Source organism: Equus quagga, chromosome 2, assembly GCF_021613505.1.
Source record: "Equus quagga isolate Etosha38 chromosome 2, UCLA_HA_Equagga_1.0, whole genome shotgun sequence".
NCBI classification, from domain to species: domain Eukaryota; kingdom Metazoa; phylum Chordata; class Mammalia; order Perissodactyla; family Equidae; genus Equus; species Equus quagga.
In genome coordinates this window covers 88673398-88691994 of record NC_060268.1, presented here as the reverse complement: position 1 = coordinate 88691994, position 18597 = coordinate 88673398, and the positions used below count along the sequence as shown (strand labels likewise).

The 18597-nt window shown below is 44.1% G+C and overlaps 1 protein-coding gene across 9 annotated transcripts in view; it reads right to left on the bottom strand.

Annotated features, from left to right (window-relative positions):
* The window catches only part of AKAP13 (A-kinase anchoring protein 13), a 325669-nt gene that overhangs the window by 168505 nt on the left and 138567 nt on the right, over positions 1–18597 (bottom strand). For 8 of the 9 annotated variants that reach the window (XM_046653445.1, XM_046653447.1, XM_046653446.1 and 5 more), the window contains exons 4-5: positions 13965–14261; positions 5806–5989 (exon numbers count right to left, since the gene is read on the bottom strand). In XM_046653445.1, the coding sequence (XP_046509401.1) occupies positions 5806–5989; positions 13965–14261 (481 nt within the window). Of the gene's footprint in view, positions 1–5612; positions 5657–5805; positions 5990–13964; positions 14262–18597 lie in introns of those variants that run through there. The other variant, XM_046653454.1, reaches the window with a different exon arrangement.

Below are 18597 nucleotides of genomic sequence, written 5' to 3'. Positions count from 1 at the left end.
CTATCTTTACCAAAACACAAAAACCCAGATCACACTGTGAGGAAGGAGGATGGACAGAAGGGAGGAAGGGAGGACACAGGACTTAGGTCAGAGGAATGTAAATTAAAAAAAAAAAAAAAAATCCCACTCTCTGGCTACTTTTTTAAATTTTTTAATTTTTTTGGTGAGGAAGATTGGCCCTGAGCTAACACTTACTGCCAATCCTCATCTTTTTGCTTGAGGAAGACTGGCCTTGAGCTAACACCTGTGCTGGTCTTTCCCTATTTTTTAAGTGGGACACCACCATGGCATGGCTGACAAGTGGTGTAGGCCTGCACCTAGGGTCCAAACCTGTGAACTCAGGCCACTGAAGTGGAGCGCACTGAACTTAACCACGACACCACTGGGCCAGGCTCTCTGGCTACGATTCTGAAGGTAACTTTCTATGTTTGTTTCATCCTTTCCCCTCCTAAGCAAAAGCAAAGGCTCCCAACTTGTTTTGCACCAGATAGGCTAGAGGGCCCACTTGTTAAGCACCTGAAGAGGACTCTAAAAGGCAATCACTGTCAACAGAACAGATTGCTCAACAGCACTTGGTTCCGTTGTGAAATATGTACACTTGACTAGGTCCTCCACCACTCGACCCTGAACCCAGGTTTCAAGTGAAAGTGTGTCCAAAGAAAGACGTGAGAACCCACAGACAAACTCTTTGAGAGGGGCCAGTACCACCCACGACAACAATAAACCACGACTGAGAGAGCGTCTGCCAGGCCGGGTCTGCGCTCTGCAAGGCACATCTGCCCTCTCAACCTGCACGGACCGCTGCACTCGAGCCCGGGCCTCTGGCTCTGTACTTGGCAGCCTTGTGACTTCAGGCAACTCACTTCACCTCTCCAGCCTCAGTTTCCTCAGTTACAAAATAGGGAAAATAACACCTATCCTACCACTCACTAGGCTGTCGTGAGAATCAACATAAAAGGACAGCTTGACAGTAAACCAACGATACTTTCAAGCCATATGATGGGTAACATAAACGTAAAGTTACTACACTGAGGATCCTGCTGTCCTCAGGAAAGGAGAAGCTAGGACTAAATGGAAAGCCTGCAATCTTTTCCTAACTAAGTGCTGTTCACCCCGTGACCCAGTGGCCTCTCTTTCATCCTGTCAAATTTTTGTAGAGGGAAGAATATGGGCCCCATATTCCACAGATGGGTATGCAACAGCAGCTCTACCCCTTTCTATAAAGCCTCGGGTTAGTTACTTTAGTTCACTGAGCCTCTATATTTCATCTGTGAAACACAGATAATGCCTATTTCAAAAAGGTTGTCACAAGGTTGAAATGAAATATTATCTGTAACATACCAATCATGACTTCTAGTGCCTCGTAGGCATTCAATAAATAAAGATTTATTGAACTGATCCTGAAAATAAGATGAAGTTATGAGAACAAATACTTTTAAACTCACGCTTAGGCAAATGAAATATTTCAGCACTTTTATGTCAACACTCTAGAGTTGAAATTTTTAGAAGAAATACTCTTCCTGTAAGGGCAGGCAGCATTGTAAATGACTCCTTATCAATCTGGAGTTTCATCAGCCCAGAGGCACAGACATCCCAGCGTGTAGCCGAGAGCCAAACTCATTTTTTTTAAAGTGTTATCTATTACACTAGGGAACAATTTCAGACATCCAAATGCTGCCTGAAAAGACTTCAAGATTTTGGCAAAATTTCCCAAATGTATGAAAAATGGGTACAGGCCTAGAAAGAAAGGAAAATTAAGGAAAGGACAAAAATAGGTAACATTTACGTCAGTCACTGCGTTATGCCCTCTACGTGCATTCTTCCTTTTCTTTCTCAAAGCAATCCACACTGATGATAGTCTTCCCGCGTCATGAACAGGGCACTGAGGCTTGGAGAGGTGACACTTATGACCCAAGATCATACAGCTTCACAGACAGACCATGGATTCAAAACTAGCCTGCTTCACCACAGTTCTCCAACCTCTCTACTACTAATTCACAGAGATCTACAATAAGTGCAACAAAAGATACTCTAGGTAGGCCAATCAACTGGATTTGAGCTTCACTGATCTGTGAACATCATGTTCCTGATTTTAGGACTATAAAAGAAACGTCCCCATAGGGCACCCTAGAATTTAACAAAGTATCTGCACAAACCTCGCTTGGTTCTAACACCCTGGTGACGCAGGCAGACTAGGTGTAATTCTTCAGAGATCAGATACATGAGACTCAGAGCAGGTAAGCAACCATTCCCAAGTCACACGGGCAACAAAGTGGGGAAGCTTAGATTTTAATTAAGCTCTTCATCCCGAAGCAATTCCACCACACTATACCATCTCGCTTCAAGCTGAAATATTTATAGCCACTATATTTGCTCCAAGAAATAAACACAAAGTGTGTGACAAACCCTGATTGTTAACACTACATGTGTCAGGCACTTGGTTTTCATTCCAGGAGACAGACATTATCATCATTTTTTTAAATCAGATAAAGAAATTGAGGCCTAAGAGGGGAAAGTTTCTTGATGCATCCAAAGTAATACAGCTAAAAATGGCAGAGCCAAAATGAAAACTTAGGTGTGAGTCCAGAGGTCACACACTTAACCATTATATGGAGCTGCCTCTTAGTCTCCACTCTCTCCCTCCCCCAGATGAGTGAGCCAGGTCCCAAGATTTCTCATTTGTCCCGTGTGAGTGAGATACCAGACAGCATCTGGCTCTAGCATTATGCTATTAGATGCCTCCTATGCAACACTCATCTAATGCCATCACTTCCCAGCACTCACTCAACTAAGAGCCTCAAGGCTTGGGTTCTCCTCCTTCTGCCCCCATCACTAATTAGGGGGGACCTTGGGGGGGTGTGTTCAACCTACTCCTCTTCAGCACGGGGGAGACAGCTGTGACTCGACTTTCCAGGAGCAGGCCGAGGTGTTCTGAGTACTCTTCTAGGGGCGAGATGTCTCAGGCAAGACTGGTGACATTTCGTTTAAGGTGAATTTTCAGATCACAAATACACCCATATTCATAACATAAAATCAAAATATAAATATAAAGCAAAAGTGCAATGAGTCAATAAAACCCCTTCCTTCTGTCACTGGACTAAGGGGAAACTTAACAATAATGAGTTCCAGAAAAGGGAAACTGTCAAAAAGAAAAGGTCCTGATTAGTTACTACTGTTGGTGGGATTTAATGTCAATTTCAAGAGTTCTCTAAAGACCTGGGTCTTACTTAGGGAATCCTTCTACCTCCAAGTACAGCAAAATCAGTTTTCACAAGGAAGTGACACAGTTTATCAAAATAAGACTTGGACACACAAAAACAAAAAGAAACGGGACCCTAATCAATGCAGTAGTGCCTCCCCGCAACCCCCGGTCCCGCAAAAAAAAAAAACAGCCAACAAAACAAGCAGCAAGGAATTACAACAAGAAATTTATTTTGGGACAGAGATAAAAGGAGTTAAATAAACTTGACTTTTCAGTTAAGACTGGAAATGTAAACAGTTATTCAATGAATGTAAAATGTATATAATGTACTTCAATTTCATGTTAATTGAAAAGAGAGGCTAAAAGAGACAGGCCTATTTGGAAAATTTTAATTTAAAAAGGGGGAGGGGTAAAAACTTTTAGTAACAAGTTTATTAAAGATTTTAGTAAACTATTAGAAAAGTACCATCCTATGGTGGAACAACTCATAACTGTCCACAAACCTCTTTGTGAATTTCACAAGCCAAACGCTTTACTCAGAAACACATGTGCACAAACACATGGGCATAAGCTGCAATTTCAAAGCAGGCAGACCCCATGAAGTCAACTCTTGGGTCCCTTGCTCGGAATCCTAGGAGTGGAAGGAGCTCTGGACAGCCTCGTAGGAGATTTGGTTTCTAGTGTCTGGCCCTGCCATCTTGTCACCCTAACCCAGTCTCCTTGCCTCCTGGATCTCAGTTGCCTCATCTGTTAAAAATGATCTTTCCTGACTCGTGATGGTTGAAATTCGGGCAAAGTCTACTAATACCACAGTAAGATCGAGGGATTTAGGAAAATCACCTCCTTACTTTGTTTTAAATTGCTAATTATGACTCAGAGCTCTTTTTCTAGGTTGCAGAACAAGAACAGCCAGAAGAATCCAAGTGCAGGGCCGGATCTGCAGCAAACTGGCCTGCTCTCCTCTGCACTCCTCCATCTGAAGACTCTTCAAGCTGGCTTTCCCTCACTACTGCCTTCAAAAGGAGGTAAGTGGCTTCCCCACGTGGAACAGAGGTAGTACTATGAAGCAAGCCAAAAAATCTTCTCCAAGAACAAACACTCTAGTTTCCTTAAAGCTGTGCTGCAATAGCAGTCTTGTGACATCCTCGACCAAGCATATAATGAAGCTGTTGTAATCACTTTATTTCCCCATTTGGATGGCAGTCCTTAACCAACTCTGCTTCCCAGCAAAAACTCGGAGATCAAATTTAGAGGAACTGCATTTGAATTTCACAGGTTATATCGGTTAAGTGTTTGAATTTCTGGGACCAGGCCTTTCTTCCTACGGCCATGAGGCAAACAGCAGAAGGAATCCAACCACCAGCCAGATGGGAAGTGCGAAGGAATGGACAATATAGCTCTCTGGAATACTGTCAGAAGGGAGCTCAAGTATCCGAAACTCATTTCAGAGGCAGGGCGCCCCTCCTACTGCCATTGTACCTGAAGCACTCATCAGGAAGCTTTCTGCAAAGAACCTTCTGTCTGGCTTGACTGGGAAAGCCATAAGCTTGGCAGGTAAAGCAAAAAACAAGCCACCTGTTTATATAACAGTAAGCAGCATTACATTCCGAGATCTCTTCCTGGTCTCCGTCCCCCGCCCCAGCTAACAATGATACAAAAATAAATGCAACTAAATTAAGTCTAACACGAGAAAAATCTTGGAGAATTTAGGAATATCGACAGTTTACAAGGGCCCCTCAACTGCTAAAGAACACAGATCCAATGGGGTTTATTCTTGTTCAGATTATCTGACGGAAAAGACGATGATGAACATAAAATAATAAAAAATATATTAAACAAGAGAAACTGTACTTGGAATTTCTGCCTTTTATAAATATTCCAACGAAAAATGTTGGCTGTTGTAACGCATTTATTTCTCTACTTATACAAGAAAAGAGAACTCTTCAAATGTTTTTTGACTAACAACCTTCCTTCAAAGGACTCTCTCAAGAGTCAGAAAGTTTAACAATTGAACCCACAGACACACAGACAGGATATCCTACCACGCGTTTCCAATACAACTCAGTTGCTTTTCACTGCTACTCATATGAAGAGCCCATTGCTGTCAATTGTATTCACAGAAATTACATTCAAACCAAAACTCAGTGGTTTAGCCTATTTTCCATATGCAGTTATTATGTTAATAAAGTATTCATTTCTAATTAACTAATTGAAGTCTTAAAGTTATAGCAGAAAAAATACATGACACAGAAAAACTGTTTCCTCTTGTATTAAACTGGGATAAACTGGATACACTGGTAACGGAATGCTACCCCCACGGACGAGACTTCCTCTGAGTTTTCAGTAAAATATGAGGCAAGAAGCAGTGAAGGCAGGGAGGCAGAGGAGAGAAGATGGCAATACGACTTACGTTCATTCTCTCAGACAATGAAGTGGTGAGCAGGAGCAAGCTGGTTATAAACCTCCAGAAGAAGGCAAGGCAGAGCTGAGGTTTTAAGTCACTTCACGGCACACTCACACTGAGATGCCGAGTGGGCGGGACTACTCGAATCAGGGGGTGGGGCTGGTGGTGAGAAGAGGGAACCGGGAGAAGGAGCACTTACTCGGTTAGAAGCTGATGCAGCTGGTGATAACCCCTCTCCAAGGCCAAGCTCACAGGGGTCGCTCCTTCCTGGTTGTGGATGCTGAGAGCTCCGCGGCCACCTGGCTTCTGCAACAGGAACCACGTCAACCTCAGCAGGCCCAGCCGCACAGCAAAATGCATCAATGTCTCCCGGGGCCCACCGTCTGTAAACGGGGGAGAAATGAAAACAAGTGAGGAGAATGTGAAATCAAACAACAAACAAAAAGACAACTTAGGTAAGCACCACTCCCTCTAAGTACCTAAGATCCTAAAGTTTAGCCACAATATACAACATGAACAATTTTATTGTGGTCAGGTATCATCAGCTCTCAAGCAAAGACAAAATAAAGCTAGAAAAAGTACAAGCAGCAAAATCTCCAATAGGAGACAGTCCCACAAAAGAGAATCAAGCCATTTCTATGTTCTGATTTAATACATTTATATAGGCAGATTTATACAGGTGGCTCCACACACATATTCTCCTTAAAAGAAAAAAATTGAAGTGAATGCAGCCTCACAACACGGGGATCCAAGCGGAATAGTTGTTGGGACTTAGATGGGTGTATCATAAAGGGTATAATTACTTAAAAAAAAATAACACCCAGACAGGAGTTGGCTAGTTAAACACTCAAAACAGGTTTTGCTTGTTAAGTACACACAGGTTTTTTATTCTCCCACATTAAGGACAAATCAAATTGCTGGCACTGCCAGCATTTTTTTGGTGGTTGTTTAGTGAAAGAAACGCATCTCCCAGTCTAATAAGAAAGGCCAACTCTAAGATAATATAGTAATAACTTCAGAAAGAAAAACACGTGCTTGGGCTTATTTCACTTGGAGTGAAGGCTCCTTCTTGGTATCATGAGTCATTCTGAAAGTGCTGGAATGAGGAAGGGCTTTGGAGTCAGATAAATCTGGGTTCAAACTTGCCATTTACCATCTGTGTGACCGGGCATACTCCATTTAACCTCTCTGAGCCTCCCCTTCCTCATCCCTAGAGTGGGGTACTACCACTTCACTCCCAGGGTTGCAGTAACAAACGAGAGGAGGCAGGTGAAACACTAGTAAGCTGACTGGCTCTGGTAGGTACTCACTCCATACCAGGGTCCTCCTCTCTCTGCTCTCTGTCCTCCTGTACTTCATATTACACTCTAGGTTCACAAGCAGCATCTTCCCTCTTCCTGAGCATCCTCTTGTGCCCACTCTGTGATAATAGGAGCTAAAGTCGCTGCAGGGCTGCAGCATACAGGCCCACAGGCTGTGCATTACTCAATGCCAGGGAGCACCACTCCGAGACTGGAATGCGAACGGTGCCCTGGAGGGGTGCCTGCCTTCTTCCTCTCAGCTTAGTTAACACCTCTCATTCTCCACAGCTTCCCTCAGGTCTCGACTTCTTCACTGAGCATTCGCAGGCTTCTGGGGCCCGTGTTTTCTCCTTCCACTGAAGGCCTCAGTGCTTCTATATATGTGAACAGCACAGTGAGAATGAACGCGTCTTTGAACCTGTGATTTTACACTGAACTGCATTGTTTTCTAATGTCACACGTGCGTTAGTCCAGTCTCCCTACTACTGCCAAGGTAAATTTCCTTGGAAGCAAAAGCTACCTTTCATATTTACATTTTCCATAAGAACTTTGCATACTGACTAATCTGCATTTATAGGGTGTTCAGCAGAGACACATGGCTGGAAAGAAATCAACACCCTAAAAGAAACCATTGCACGTGCAGGTACAAATTTTAATAATGGACACCTCCGAGCAGGTGGCAAGGCCTGACAAAAGGAGAGAAAGAGCCTTCTGAAAAGATCGAGTATCATGACCTGACTCTGCCTTCAGTGTTCACAAGCGCGCTGACATCCTCACCAAGAACAGCACAGCTGGCAAGGCACTCATCAGGAACCAGGTGATACCTTAGAGACTGGCTAATTCCGCCCTTGCTAGGCGACACCTCCAAAAAGTCGTTTTCTCTCCGCCCCCACCCCTTCTGATCCCTTATTGGCTCAGAGTCAGCTCAGCATTTACAAGCAGAGTTCCAACAACAAGGCCATACACCTGCTCAACGCTGGCAGCCCGATTCTGGCACCTGTGTCCTCCCTGAATCTGTCTCAAGTCCTCAACAGCAGGAGCCACATCTGCTTTGAGGTCGCCCCGTTCCTGCAATCAGCAGATTATAAGGAAAATAATACATGGTGGGGACCTGCTAAGTGCCATGTACTGGGCTAAGTAGTTTGTATTAACTTTTTGCATTCTCACAATAACCCTACGATGTCTCATTATCCTCATTTTTAAGACAAGTTAATAATGTGCCCACAGCAAGATCTGAAAATTCTTCTGTCTTGAGCCTAGAAACCATACCCCCTCCACTGCTGCACCCTGTCTCTTTATGTAAAAGTCAAGCAATCATGCAAGCAAGCTAAGTTGTGGATAAAAAATGTCTTTTAATGTTTTCTTCCAATAATAAAAATTTTTACACAACATGTCCTCCATTACTGCTTTTGTTCCTTTTGTCTCAGTTTAAACTCCAGAGCACCTACAATTTAGGATCAGTCTGTTCTCTACTCTAGTGCTTTTTTTTTTCCCTCTCATGAGTCTGTCTTTTTCCTCTGTATTCTGAGAGTTACTCAACTGGGTTTTTCAGATCACTAACTGCATTTCCTATGATGTCAATTGGGTCCTTTGTCCCCAATTTGAATTTAATTATGCTGTGGGATTCTGGAAGTCCTTGCATCATTTCAGCCAACTCCCTTTCCATCTTTGTCCTCTTTGTGACGGCTTTTTTGCAGATGTAATTAAAGGCCCTAATCAGCTGATTTAATAAGGAAGATTACGCTGGACAATGTGGGTAGGCCTAAGTGAATCAGCTGGAAGGCTTTAAAAGCAAGGCTCGGGTCTCCGCTGGAGAGAGAAGAAATGCCGCCTGTGGAGGACAGCTTCCGCCTGCGCTTGGGAGCCCCATCCTGCTCAGGGTCTCCCCTTTCTGTCTGTCTGGGGACGCCAGCTCTGTTTGGCTCATGCTGGTGGGTTTCAGCCTGTCCATGATCCTCTCTTCTGGTCTTGCCCTAAGAATTTTGCACTTGCTTAGCCACCCCAACAATTGTGTAAGCCCCCCATAATAAATCTTAATACATATTTCTCCTACTGGTTCTGATTCTCTGGTTGAACCTTGACTGATATACTCATTAAACCTATTTTTCTCCTTGTTGCTTCCTATTCTAATTTCATAAGAGGTCTGACTTCTTCGATCCTTTAAAGGACAAATGGAGAATCTAAATTTTTCTTTGGTTTCTTAAAGAAAACTATTCTCAAAGAGTCTTCTGTCTGAACACCCATGATACTTTTCCATTTCCTTTATGTTATTATGTTATTTCATTGGCCATGCTGCTTAGTTGGTTTTCCTGTTTAACCATAGTCAACTGGAAAAATGCTTCCACCCAGAGAAGGTAGTAGAAAATGTCTCAAGTCCTGCTTGCTATCTCCTTACATGTTGGAAGTACCTCTCCCATACACATTCCTTCAGAGCTACAGAGAAAACTGATGCCAGCCTGGTGGGCACACAACCATGATGAGTATGTTAGCTGGCTGTATCTTTTCAAATTGTCAATTGTCCGACTAAGCAAAGCCTTCTACGTTCTGTGAACAATCCAGTAATCAAAGACCACGTGTACTTTTCCTACCGTATCAAGCTACCCACAGGCTCTGTTCACAGTACTCTATGAAGCTATATCACGAGACTCCAAAATCACCATTCTTTCTCCCATTCTGTACTGCCTCTTAAACAAACCTGCAGTCCCACACGATGCAGGGATCCTCGCACCCCACAGGGAAGGAAAACAACAGGCCTGTGTGAAAAACAGGCTTTTGGAAACAATGACGCTTGTAACCTTGTGACAGAATCAAGGTTTGAGAGGCAACAAAACCTTTTGGAGCTAAAGTGCTGCCATTACCAGGAACTGCTTGTCTTGGAGTCAAAACATATTAATCCTCTGCCAAAAAAAAAATTCCTTAGCGGTCTTTCTATATTATTTTCTTTTTTAGTAGCTATGATAGCTGAAAAAATACACAAACACTAGTGAGTGTAGCTAAGGAAGAACTTCCACGGAAAGCTATCACACACTCGGGAAGGGGAGTGGGAACTAAAACACCACATGAGTACGCCTGAGGTTCTACTCAGCAACAGCAGATACACAGAACCGAGAACGGACAGGCTGTTTCCAGTGCAGTCTTTCTTAAACCCGTCTTATCCTTCTCTCCACCCAAATTTCTCTTTGTGGGGAGGATTCCCGCCCCCAAAGATGATTATATCTTCTTTTCCTTTAGTTACACAATACCATGACTAAGTAAGAATGAAGACTTCCCCAGCACGTCTCTCCTCCTGCTTGCTTCAGACCAAGTTTTCGATGGGCCCTCCCTCTGTCACCCGAGAGCTATGCTGATCGCTACTGCACAAGGGTCCTCCAGGGGAAAACCATCTTAATTCACCATCTCATTAACCACTGAGGCATGAAGAGCTGAGACAACTAAGCGGGACTTGGTAACTCAGAGGGAAGAGATCTTACCCCACTATTCACTCCCCACCCAGATGAATCCTTACTACTTGCATCTAAGGCAGAACTGAGCAGAAAGCACAGTGCAGAGGCTGCTTGATGTAACGAGGGATTAAAGAACACTTGGAAGAACTGAAATGGACAAACTCCCTCTTGATCACGTTTAAAGTGAGGATTAACTTCAGAAATAAGTAAAAGCAAAAGAAAAACAGCCTCCTCCTGCTTCCAAGAGCCTTTCCTTTGAGTGCTGTCCTGTTTCATCCCGCCACAGGACGCGTTACTTTCCCTCCTCATAGCTCATCAATGCTTTGTCTCTAAGAGGTTACTGGATATTGGTCATGGTATAGAAGCTATATGAATAGCTTGCAAACTAGCACACACTATCCGGATACATTTTCCTCCATTTTATAGATGAAGAAATTGAGAAACTGAAACAGCATTTTGCACGAACTCCTGCAATGAAGCCAGGATACAAAAACACTGAAAGCCTCTGCTCTGTCCATTTTACATTGGCAAATTAAGTCAACAGCCCTTAACTTCACATTCACGCCTGCAGTTCAGGGAGACCACGCATCCCTGACATCATATGTACATTTCTGCAGGTAGGCACCTATATGTCTATTTTCCTGAGGAGAAATCTGAGCTATTTTCAAAGGAGTCACTGACCTGGAAAAAGTTAAAAGGCACTGCATCTAAACAATTAAAGAGTGGGAGAATTAACCATAAATTCACAGGACTCCTTTGTCCAAGTATTAGGCTGAACACCTGTAAACATCCCACCTTTCAAAAGCAAGTAGTCCTCTTACATAACAAGGTGCCTATTTACCTGCATCACGATCCCAGGCAACAAGCTGACTTCATACCTTCTTCCCTCAAATTCCTTTAAAAAAGTGTCTGATGTGCAACTTACTGATGTGAGCAGAATGTTCCTTTACATTCATCCCTCAGCAGCAAGCAGGCACCTGTTAACTGATGCTACTCTGCATTTATAGATTCTACCCCTCAATTCGTTGAACAATCCAACCTGAATGTGAATCCAGCACTTGAAATCAGATTCTTGATCCCCGTTGCTGCCTTGAAGGCAGGTCTGTCAAGTCCCTTGCAAGCATTTCACCTTGCAAAGTATACACCAAGCTTGTTCAATTTCGTTTGTTCTTTTAATCATTTATAATTTATGTATAATAAAATTCACTTTTGGGGGGTCTACAGTCCTACTGAACACACATAGACTCTTATAACCACCACCACCAAGATAAAAAACCATCCCAACACCCAAAGAATTCCCTCATGGTACCCCTTTGCAGTCAGACCTTTCCTAGCCCGTGGCAACTACTGATCTATTTTCAGCTCCTATAATTTTGCCTTTTCCAAAATATCATATAAATGGAATCATACAATAGACTACCTTTGGAAACTGACTTCTTTTACTAAGCATGATGCATTTGAAATGTAGCCAAGTTGCTGCACGTGTCAATAGCTTGTTCCTTTTTTATTGCTGTGTAGTAGTCCACTGTGTAGATGTACCATAGTTTATATATTCACCCAGTGAGGGAGATCTGGGTTATTTCCAGTTTCCAGTGATTATAAATAATGCTGCTATAGGCACATGTGTGCAAAGATTTTTTTTTTGAGTAAACATAAGTTTTCATTTCTCTAGGATAAACAGCCAAAAGTGGGATTACTGGGTCATACAGTAAATGTACATTTAACTTTATAAGAAACTGTCAAACTGTTTTCTAGATTGGCTATAGTTTTGCGTTCCCACCAGCAATATATGAGATGATGTTCTGCATCCTTGCCAGCACTTGGTATTTTTAACTTTAGGCTATCCTAATAGGTCTGTAGTGGTACCTTACTGTGGTTTTAACGCATTTCCCTAAGTCTACAAATTTGATCTAGCCTTTGCTAGCACTGCTTGAGAAATTTCATACAACGGAAACTTAAGAAACACATGGAAAGTTCACAGAAGTATTAAAGCTGGCCAGTTCCCTATTAAAGACAAGGAAGCGAAGGCCCAGAGAGGGGAAGTGATATGCCTCAAGTTTCAGATCTGTGCTTTTTCTAATGGTAACATGAACAAACTATCCAATTCCTGTGCCTTTGCTAAACAAGACAAAACAAGACCATAAAAACACTATAAGCCCCACAAATAACTAATGCCATCCATGTTGATACTGATTTATAAATGGCAACCAGAATAATAATTCCCAGACCAATACAGAAACAGTAGGGGCTGGAGGATTAAGTCCTAACACTAGGTTTCTGCAAAGGTCGCATGCCCCGTGTAAGGGCAAATACTCTCATCTCTAGATCTCAGCAGTGCACAGGTTTTTTTGGATACTATATTAAGAAAAAACTGAAGAAGAAAAAGAAAAGGACAAATTCTTTCTGATTTGAGAGTCCACACTTTCTTCTGTATATTTTACTTGGGCAGGACTTCCCCAGAGGTGGGTTGATAGCAGGCCCCTGAGGAGTAGGAGACACCATTCCTACAGCCGATCACAGGCTTCAGTGTTAAATTCGGTGGACATAAGAGAACCAAACACCACTCTACCATTCTTCCACGAGAGGAACAAGACATTCATTTGACTGGTCTATGAGAGCAGGAACTGGGCACGCCCCTGGCTCAGCACTCTCTGGGCCTTCCTCCCCAGGATCTGCTCACCTGCAGAGAGGGTGACTTCTGGTCCACTCTTCCTACATAATAAAATAAAGCGGGGTGGATGCTGAAAGGCAGTCTAGTGACTGTCCAGCTCTTTCAGAGAGAAAGTAGAAAGGATAAGCAAACCCTTCGGGCAGGAGATCAACGTCAGTCTTCCAAGGTGGCTTTCACCAGTACTAGAGCAAATGTTCTGATCTCCATCTGTGTAACTCCTAAATCTTCCAAATGGGTCTGAGCTCAGGAGGGAAAGAGGACGTTATTTCTTAGACTCGAGATATAACTGTTTCATTTATATATATATACATAAAATCATGACATCTAGTGGATGTCATCTGCCACAAGAAATATCAGGTGGGAAAACCCCTGTCTGAATAAGAGGAACATATACAGATACTTACTACATCAATGAACTCATATGTGCAAAGCCAGTAGATAAAATAAGTAAGAATGAAAACGCTCTGGTTAACAAAGTGTGGGATTTCTCAGCGCTCAGCCTGCTCTCAAGCTCCCCCCACTCACTCCCCAATCTTTCCTTTCCTCCAATTCCATGGAATCTCTAGAAAAGCCCTGTCTTCGATAACTAAACACCAAAAAAGTAACAGAAAGTTACTGTGCTACCCTCCTCGTGAAGGATGGGTCACTTTCTGTGCTTGAGAGATCAAGCCTGAAATCCAGACCCACAGAAGGTGACGGACCCCTCTCTACTTGAAATGAGACTTGGCAAGCTCTCTCCTGGGTCATCGCACTGCAAGAACATGTTTAACAGCTCAGCTGAGAAACCCAGAAGAGATGCCATCAAGGCCACTTTGCTACAGTAACTGCACAACTTATCCAGCCGCTGAGGACGACTTGAAGTGAATGACCATACAGAAGCAGCCCCATTACAAAACACAAGCATTCCAAACTCAGTTTGTCTGGGGGTCATTTCAGTTCTTACCATGCAAAGTCTGATCTGTCCCCAGCACGTTCCACTCTGCTGGCAGCTTCAGGTGTCTGAATGCCAGGGCAACCTTCTCATCAAGGGAGTTCACATCTGTAGACGGGGGTCCTGACCGATCAAGAAAACGGGTGAAGTTCAGAGCCTGCTGGTTCCCCGCACTGGTGGCCAGGAATTGGGCTGCGTCATAGGCCTCATCCTGGATGAACTGAAAGTCTTCTTCAGCCACCACAAACACCGGGAGGCCCTCTTTGGAAGCACAGAGCAGCACCTTCACTGTCTCGCAGCAGTCATGACCTAAAGAAACACGTGTAGCAAGGAAGACAGCATTAGAGTCCTCCTCCCAGAGGGAGGACGCTGGTGGGTCTTGCTCTTCTTACATGATACCCAAGTTCCCCTTCCTGGGAGAAACCCTTCCTCTGAGCTCGGGCAGCACTCTTACAAACTTCTTAAAACTCCTATTCCAGCTCTTTATTTAAATTGCTATTTGCAAACATGAATTAGCTCCCTTACCAACAGCAAACAACTCTGGGTCCCAGTCATCGCCAGGCCCACAGCGTAGTGGTTGGCACTCAGCAGTCTCTGAGTATCTCAACATATCCTGAACTCCAGGCGTTCAGTGTGAACAAATTAAAGAATGAAAGCTCGAGGATCCCGTAAGGCCTGGCACACAGTGGGAAGTCTCATACCTACCGCCCCGAATTAGACCTGCAAAGCCAAGGGAAACAGTCGCTCACGCGGGTTATACGGGAGGAACTTCAGATGCCCCAGCATGCGCCTTACTCTCACCACAACACAGTCGACCGAAGGATGAAGTGGTTTGAAAAGTACACAACGACTTGATTTTATTTTACTATTATTAGCAATTCAAGGCCTAGAAGATAACTTTTGTTCTCAGATACACGTTCTTTCCAGTAATATAATGAGGACTTCAGTGGAATCACCTGGTTCCCACAGACCTGATGCAATGCCGTGGCTAGGAGTCCAGCTCAGGGACAGCAAGCCAAAGACCGTGCTGCCCCCGTGCAGATGGTAGGGACCTCATGAGCTGTGCCATCGGGCAACGACCTACATGCCACTCCAGGGGGCTCCGCTGAGGAAAATCAGAAAGGTTTAACCACACTGTTTCTGTGGGTAAGGCCTTCTTGGAGAATCAGACTTTTCTCTGGAATTTTGGCCTCACAGAACTAAGCATTTCCAAATATGCAGAATATATTAATTGAAACACATTATTTTTCTTCAACTCTCAAATGCTCATCTCAACTAGCTAGAACTATGCTCCTAACATCATCACCATTCTTCCATAAAACATCTTTCTGATGAAAAACAGAGTTGCTGCTTTGTTGCTCGAGTCAGGCTGCCCGTGCTCGGCCTGGTTACCTGCAGGCACCTGTGCACCCGGGCTCTCCTGAACCCACCAGGACGCAGAGGCCGCTGTCCCACAGCAGCGTGAGGCCGATGGAAACCCTGACGAGGTTCATGAGTCTGGATTCCCCTACCATGGGCACAGGCGAAGGGAAGCTTCAGGCTTAGACAGAACACACTAAGCTTTCTGCTGTCTTTGAGAAAGAAAACAGTAATATGTTTTTCCACGTGACCAGTGAGAATAATAAGTAAATTGGTTTTCCACATACTTTTCCCCCAAGGGGCCTCCTCAAGCCCTTTCCCCCCGTGACAAAAGAAACCTCTCACTCCTGTGTAATTTTAGGGTGGAATAAGTGTTTACTAACCAAGTACCAACTACATACAGGCACCTGGCAGGTCACGTTCTCTATACAACAAACATATGAGGTATGTATTGTCCTCAGGTTACAGGTAAGGAAACTAAGACTTCGAGAAGTAATTTTCCCAAGGTTACACAGATATTAGGAAGCAAAACCCATTTTTCAAATTCAAGTCTGATGCCAAAGGACATGACCTGTTATATTTTGATGCGAGAGTTTTGTGCCACACTGCTTACAAACGAAGGAGGAGGGGTAACAGCGACGTCCCCGCCTGCAGGGAGCCCAATACTAGGAAGGACAGGCCACTGTGACTGTTAAGCAAGAATAACAGATTCCTGAACCACCGAGATCTGTCTCTACACAACACAGAACTCCACCAGACACTCCCGCTGCCTTCCACGTGGAATTCTTTCTAGGAAGGCTGTAGGAAACTGAAGCATCTCCTGCCTGGTGTGTGTTTGTGTGTGTTTATTATGTGTGTGCATGTACACACCCGCATGTATATTTCAATTCAATATATCTTGAATTTATACATTTAATATGTGAAATGAAATTAGAAAAAAATCTTAATTTTTCTTTGAAGGGCAGCCAGCCTAATGACATACGACAACAATGTCAGCAGAAACAAGTCAACCGATTCAGGCAGTAGGTCTGAGTATTCTTCTGGCAGAAGCAAGCGTTTCTTTTAAACTGTTCTACAACATCTAACAGCGACATCCACCGAGCCCAGGGCACTGTGACCAGAAGGCAAAGCCGAGCGAGGCGGGAGGCTCAACCCCCCTCAGAAGCTCACAGTCCATCAGGGGAATCAAACAGCTGCAGAGAAGGGCAACGTGAGTCAAACGGAGCGGGTTCTACAAGAGACACACCCAGTGCCAGCGGTGGGAGAAGGGCAATGCACTTCAGAGGCGGGCAAAGCGGGAAGGCCTCACAAAGGAGGTGGCAGTTCAGGAGGAGCTTTTTGACAGGCATCCTGCTCCCAACTCTCCAACCCCAGGGCTTCTTCAGCGCAACCCTCAGAACTCAGAAGCACAGGCCCTGTCTTATCCTGACTGACTAACAAACGCTCCCACAATACTTGCTATATGCCAGGCAAGGAGCCCGCCCTGGTGCTCTAGTGGTGAAGATGTGACACTCTCATTCTCATGGCCCGGGTTCGTTTCCCAGTCAGGAACCCACACCACCTGTCTGTCGGTTGTCATGCTGTGGCAGCTGTGTGTTGCCGTGATGCTGAAAGCTAAGCTACCAGTATTTCAAATACCAACAGGGGTCACCCATGCTGGACAGGTTTCTGTGGAGCTTTCAGACTAAAACAGACTAGGAAGAATGACCTGGACACCCACTTCTGAAAAAAATGGCCATGAAAACCCTACGAATAGCAGCAGAGCACTGTCTAATACAGAGGAAGGCACAAAAAGCTTGGGCAAGGCTCTGCTCTGCTGCACACAGCGTCACTCAGAGTTGGAAATGACTTGATGGCACTGACAACGAGAATGCACCAGGCACTAGTCTCAGTGCTTTCCAAATGCCAGTTCCTTTACTCGTCGTAACAACCCTATGCGGAAGGTACGATTATTATCCCCATTTGCCGGATGAGTAAACCAAGGCACAAAAATGTTAAATAATTTGCCCAAGGTTATAAAGTTCCTAAGTGGGAGAATTAGGGTTTGAACCTGTTTTCTTGCTCTAGAGTTTAGGGGTCAAACAGGGGTACAAGAGCCTTAAAGAGGAAATATGGGTACCATGGAAGAATCAACAGGAATGCAATAAAAACACTACGTTCAAATCCTGGCTAGAAGACCCATAAGCTGTGTGACCTCAGCTCCCCTCTGCTTCTCTGAGCCTCACTTTCTTCCTTTATAGCCTGAGGGAGCAGCCTCTACAGGCCCTACGGGTCCCCAGCTGCAAAAGCCTGTGGGTTCCACCAGGCAGAGGCTGGGAAGGGAGAGAAAGCTAGGACGAGATTCCAGGAAGAGGACACGGCTTCAAAAGCATAAAAATGCAAGCAGAGGGGACATTCAAGGGATGGATTAATTACTGCAAGAGACAGTTTCAGGACGATTCAGGAACCTGGCTACATCTAGATGCTTAATGATAGGACAGACCAGGTTCAAACCTATTGTCTCACTTATTAGCCATGTGGCCTGAGGTAAACGGCAAGCTCTCTAACAATTTTAAATCTAGACACACTCCTAGTCTTCTAAGAGCTATAATTTTAAAGAGTCCTCTCAAATTCTTTAATACTATCACCCAAAACAACATACCTAGCCTCATTTCATTTCCAATTAAACTAGACAGACAGACACACAAACACAGCCACACATATTTCAGTCAGAAGAAGTACTTTAAAGTAGGAATGCTGGGCTTCTCATTCATGAATCTAACCAATATTAGTATTTTCCCTTTTTTTCAGGATTAAGCTAACTTATAAATTCCTGACAGTCCTTTGAGGTAGATACGAATAAACGTCAATAAAAACTAAAATCACAGGTTTCACAATTCAACAATGATAATGTGAATAATTTGGGACCCAAAGTGAATCCTGCCTTCAAAACTTAAATTCACTGGCTTCGAAGTGGCCTTACACTAACTTAAATGGTATCCCCCGTCCCCCGATCTGAACAGTTCTTCTTCTTTCTTACTAGTCTCCTTCCCCAAGCCTGCACAAAGGTGAGAAACCTGAAAGCTCGAACCAGAGACGGAGTCACAATGCCACTCGAAGTGCACGTCATTCACTGCCCTATAAAATCACCTTCTGCATGTACACAGGCTTCATGCCACACTGCACTTCTCCAACTGCATCACGCACACGTACACACAGAGCCTTTTAAGCCCCGGCAATACCACCTTACTCAAACCTGGAAGGGGCAGCAGTCAGCTATCTGCTCAGAAATCTATCTGGAATTGCT